The 5322-nt window shown below is 46.5% G+C and overlaps 1 protein-coding gene across 2 annotated transcripts in view; it reads left to right on the top strand.

The window, feature by feature from the left end:
- Positions 1 to 2595: 2595 nt before the first annotated feature.
- Positions 2596 to 5322, top strand: part of LOC101772144 (PLASMODESMATA CALLOSE-BINDING PROTEIN 5) — a 6236-nt gene continuing 3509 nt past the window's right edge. Inside the window, exons 1-3 of one of the 2 annotated variants that reach the window (XM_022826024.1) lie at positions 2596 to 3192; positions 3352 to 3379; positions 4551 to 4637. In XM_022826024.1, coding sequence (XP_022681759.1) covers positions 2832 to 3192; positions 3352 to 3379; positions 4551 to 4569 — 408 coding nt within the window. In that variant the 5' untranslated portion in view covers positions 2596 to 2831 and the 3' untranslated portion in view covers positions 4570 to 4637. The remainder of the gene's footprint in view (positions 3193 to 3351; positions 3380 to 4550; positions 4638 to 5322) is intronic. The other variant, XM_004965484.4, reaches the window with a different exon arrangement.

Here is a 5322-nt window from a genome sequence, read left to right as displayed (position 1 = left end):
GGAGGTGTGAATCAAGAATATTGGTATAGATTTAATGACTGTAGATCCACTTACAAATGGACTGCCACTTAATACATTCATCTGCCATGTAAAATGGACGGCATCATGGGCGAAATCCTTTTTAGCATATGTTTCTTGTAATGTTATTAATTCAATAAAAGTATATTTTGCAAGTCATCCAAAAAAGATGTTATAGACACAATTGTGGTGTCATGACACTATTTCATATGAAGTTTATTTGGATTAGATCGATTTGCAATACTAAGAAGGAATCATGTCATTGGTTTTGTGACCGCCGTGATTATGTCATCTAATTTCAATTTAAATTCAACTTGAAAATTTTGAGAAAAAAGTGTGAAACTAAAAGCATACTTCCATCTCATGCGTTGAGTTGGATAATATTAAATCATTTTGCTGAAAAAGTGTCTCATATAATTGATGAAAATAATTCCTATAGTAAAACATAAGGTCAAGTTAGTAAAATAATGAGAGTACCCTAGTTCTTTTTATCATCAAGAGAACAAGAAACAAAGAAGATAGGGAAGAAAGTTTCTAACATAATGAGCCATAATGAGCACCACGAGGCTGTTAACATGAATGGACAAGTCATACAATACAAAGGAAACTAGAAAAGCTTAATTTATTTTAGTTAAATTAATTTATGCTAATATATATGATCTTGCGACCTTTCACAAATTCTCCTGTTGCGATCTATCCTAGGAAAAAAATGGACTTGCTAGCGCTCGGATATCCGTTCGGGGCTACCATTGTACGCATCAACTACCATCCCTTTAAAATATCGTGCATGCAAACCTCTCATTACTTTTCACTTGCCGCAACCACAAATCTACCTTTCACACCCGGATCAGCCTCTGCGTGCAGTGTACTCATAGGGAGATATCATCATCGGCCAGCTGCGCCCCTCGAAGAAGCTACGCTAGTTAATGCTGAAGGAAAAACCTCTCCAACGAGAAAAAATCAAACTAAAAATGATGGAGATCTTATGCAACAAATTGAATCAACAAGTGCAACATCAACAGTCAACTACCGAAACATAGAAAAATAAGGAGATGAAGCATTTCATATCAAACATGGCGACATCAAAACATCATCAAAAGCAACATCTTAGTTTTACTATTTAAACATCTCAATTGACCTTGTGCAACATCAATAGTACCCTGAGCATCTTTAGCAAGTAGAGTAACATAAAAATTCAACGGATGAAATATCTGAAACTCAAGAGTGCAACATCTGAAATTCATTATTGCAAACATTCAAGGAAATAGAATCGCAACATCTAGAAAGGCCACCGTAATGTGCAAAAAAAAAAAAGCAACCGCAACATCAGAAAAAAATCAACTTATTCTGAAACAAGCAGTGAGAGACGCTACAACATATAAAAAATATTTGCATCAAATCATATAGCTTATGCAAACATCACATAAAACTTAGTGAGACATTGCTGAAGCTGCTCCATGGACAATGAGCTCCGAAAGCACCTTGAGCCTAGCATCCCTTGTCTCCTTCCTCCTCTTTAGCTCTAGGGTCTGGACCACCGCTATCCTTGCTGCTTGGGAAGGCCTAGATGGTCGATCATCCTCGCATCCCTACTTCCAATCAGCACTGACGTCCATGAAATAAATCACTAGAGCAGCAGCCTGTTGGCATCGAGAGCTCGGTAGCGGAGCAAAAATAGAAGGCAAACAGGAGAGCTATGAGCAGGTGATGCAGCAGTGGTTCTTCAGCACTACGAAGGCGACGGCCGCAGCACGACCTCAGAGGCGGACGAGGGAAACGAGCTTGGCAGGATGGCAATATCCACCATTTTGCGAGCGGTGGCAGCTGCGATTGCGAGAAGCCGAGGATTGGATAGGGGTAAATGGTCTGGAGATGGAAAGACGAGGAATCGATAAAGTTGATCAAGCAAGAGGCAGTGGGGGATTATATTAATGAAATGACAGCGATTAGGACGCCACAATGGAGAGGACAAGTGGTTCTTATAGTTCTATAAGGCCTGCCTCACCATTGTGCAGGTAGTTTTTATAGCACTTCATCCTTGCAGTTACCCATAACGCTAAAACCCAACCATAAGCAATAAAGAAATATTTTCTCTCACCTTCTCCTCACTATCTCAACCACATGCCTCAGGAAGGCCTGCAGGCTGCAGCCAAGCCACCGACGCCGCCCTTCCACTCCTCTCCGCCCTTCCCCTTGCTGCTGAGCTCAATGCTGGCGGCACCCTCCATGCTAAGAACAGGGAGAAGAGAGCGAGCATGGAGAGAAAGGATCTGCTTTATGTGCTAATGGGCTCCACCCTTAAAGCCCAGATGTGGTTTAACATTATGGGATGAAAATAGACCTAAAAGACTAATAACACATGACCCCGTATAAGGATCACTTGATCTTTATACATTGCTCGTGTACCTGGATTGTCGATATTATGCCACGTCTCCGTCCGAAGCGAGACGTTGGTCCGGACACTCGAGTGGAAGCATTACAAAGGAAAAATAGCGTATTCATGTTATTGGTATCCCTCGAAAGAGGAAAAAGCACGTAGAAAAACAAGTTTTAAAGAAAGATCACAGCGCATTCCCGGTTCCGATGCGGCGGTGCCCACTGCCCACTGGAAAGCCGGAGACGGAAGCGAAGGAGCTGCATCAAAACGCGCTGCTGCACATTCCGCTACGACATCAGTCCACACTCCACACTGAGCACACCACCTCACCTCCCGACCTGGGCTGTCTGTCTCTGTCCCCCACTCCCCCTCCAGCAAGGGTAGCATTTGAAATCCTCCACCGATCCCCCCGAATCGCCGCCGCCTGGCGCACCCAATGCCGGCGCCCTCCCCTCCCCTCCTCCTGCTCCTCGCTCCCATCCTCCTGCTCGCCCCGCGCGCATCCGCCGGCGCCGCCGCGGGGGTCGGGGTGAGCGGCGGGGGCCAGCTCTGGTGCGTTGCCAAGAACAACGCTGAGGACGGCGCGCTGCAGAGCGCCATCGACTGGGCGTGCAGCGCCGACGGCGGCCGCGCCGACTGCACCGCCATCCAGCAGGGTGGCGCCTGCTACGACCCGCCCGACCTCCAGCGCCACGCTTCCTACGCCTTCAACGACTACTTCCTCCGCGCCGGCGGCGCTGCCAGCCCCGCCGCCTGCGACTTCTCCGGCGCCGCCGCGCTCACCGCGCTGAACCCCAGTAAACACCCGGAATCTCGCCGACGCAGCAAGCTCGGATTTGATTCTTTTTTTTTTTTTTTAAAAAACTTAGTTCTGTTCTTTATTGTTGGATTCTGCTCTTTCTACGGAGATGTGCAACTAACCTCTGTGCTGTCGGTGCTGCCGCTTGGTTTTGCAGGTCATGGGAGCTGCGTGTTTCCTTCCAGGTTAGTGCACCGTGTGTAATACGCTACCGTGGAGTATCCTTTAAAGCTTTGGAATCTTTGATCTGGCACAAACCTGAAAATAACATAAAAAAATGATAGTAGGAGCTATGTATTAAGGGCGTGATTGGTAGCCGGGAGGGCACCGTCCGCTGCACCGTCCCGAACCTTCCCGTGCACTCTCGCATGTTCGGTTGGCCTTCCGGAACCGAAACACTGCACCCCCCGTTACTTTCTCCCATTCCATCCCGCATCGGCCTGTCCGCCTAGAGGGCTCCTTCGCTCGTGAGCCGGGATGGAGTGATGTTGGCGGGAATTTTTCGGCGGAGTGCGGGAGATGGCGCCGTCCCGGGGCTAAAGGCGCGGGAGGCTTACGGTGACCTCCCATCCTCCCACCATTGTCTTCGCTCCTCTCCTCCCTGGTGTGCCTTCTCCTCTCCCTCCTCCTGTTCGACCTCGGTTCGCCGGTGGATCGAGGTACTCCGGCAGCACCCTGTGCCCCCCGGTGCTGCGACGCTACATCTCCCCCTCCTCTTACGCTGCTTCGTCCCCTCTCCCGCGTTGATCTGTTGATTCGTCTTATTTTGGTTGGTGTCGATGAACCCTAGGTTCTTCTTCTCTCAGATCCGTGCGCTCCTTTTGTTGTTCTGTATCTGGATTTATGGTTGTGATGAACCCTAGGTACTTTGTGATGCGGATCTATGGTTGTCACATATAGAGGTCGATCTGATTTTTTTTTGTTCTTGTACCATCCTCCCGTTGGGTCGAGGTCCTCCGGCGGCACCCTGTGCCTCCACCGGTGGTGCGACGGTACATCTTGCTTGGTGTCAATGAAACCTAGGTTGTTTCTGATCTATGGTTGTTCTGCATCTGCATTTATGGTTTTGATGAACCCTATGTTGTTTCTTATGCGGATCTATGGTTGTCACGTATACTTGTCGATCTGATTTTTTGTGTCTTTGAACCATGGCTTACTCCTTTGCAACCAATCATGCCCGTAGTACTGAGCTGAGCAAAGTGCCTAGGTCGATGATGAATCCTTGTCGTCGGAGGAGCACCTTTGGGTGTGGCAGCCGCGTCTAGGATAACATGTACTTCTGAATGTTTGCTTGCTTAACAACATGACCCCAAGTTCTTCTACTGAGCTCTAATGAACACTGCATTGTATTCTTAGACATGGACTTGCAAGGTAGGCGCCGGGCTGCGGTTGCTCTTGTTGCTGTTGTTGCTGCATGATTTTTCATGTGGTTTAGAAGGAAAGGTGAGGATGCTCGATCTATTACCTATGGACCCATGGTAGAGAGGGACAGAGAGAGGAAAATGAATCTGATGATGTCCATTGTGTCAACCTAATAAGGATGAGGAGGGCACCTTTTTTCCAACTGTGTGACTTGTTTCGGTATCCTTGAGTGGATCGGTTATTTCTTGACAAAAGCTTCAAACCATCCAATAATTTGTGAGTATTGAATGGCAAATAAACAGTACATGAGATGTAGTTTAGATATTGTCTCTGTTTCCTAAACAATAGGGGGCTTAGAAACCGTTTTTCCCTACTTTTATTAAACATTGGAGCAGTAGTCCAAAATCCAAATCCACATTATGACTACGAAAGATATAGGATATCTAACATTTGGACATACAACATTTTGATCATTGGAAATAACAGAAAAAGTGTCCCAATACCCTTTCACCTGCTTCATTGTGGTGTAGGTTGACTTCCTTTTCTCTTCATGTCAACGCCGGATTTCCTTCGCTTGTTACTTTTAGTATTACAGTAGTCATTGGAATTGCTAAAACAATATTGACAAGCCTATGATGAGCCATATAACACTATGCATATTGTATGATGATGCTCATGATGGAATAAATCTATCTCTAGTGGAGAATGCACCCCTCAATTTATGATTGTAGATGCATTTGAAGAACCTCCAAATGTTAGCAAATGC

The sequence above is a fragment of the Setaria italica genome, chromosome IV, assembly GCF_000263155.2.
Source record: "Setaria italica strain Yugu1 chromosome IV, Setaria_italica_v2.0, whole genome shotgun sequence".
In the NCBI taxonomy this organism is placed as follows: domain Eukaryota; kingdom Viridiplantae; phylum Streptophyta; class Magnoliopsida; order Poales; family Poaceae; genus Setaria; species Setaria italica.
The sequence above is the reverse complement of the archived record's forward strand: the minus strand, read 5'-3'. Positions and strand labels throughout refer to the sequence as shown.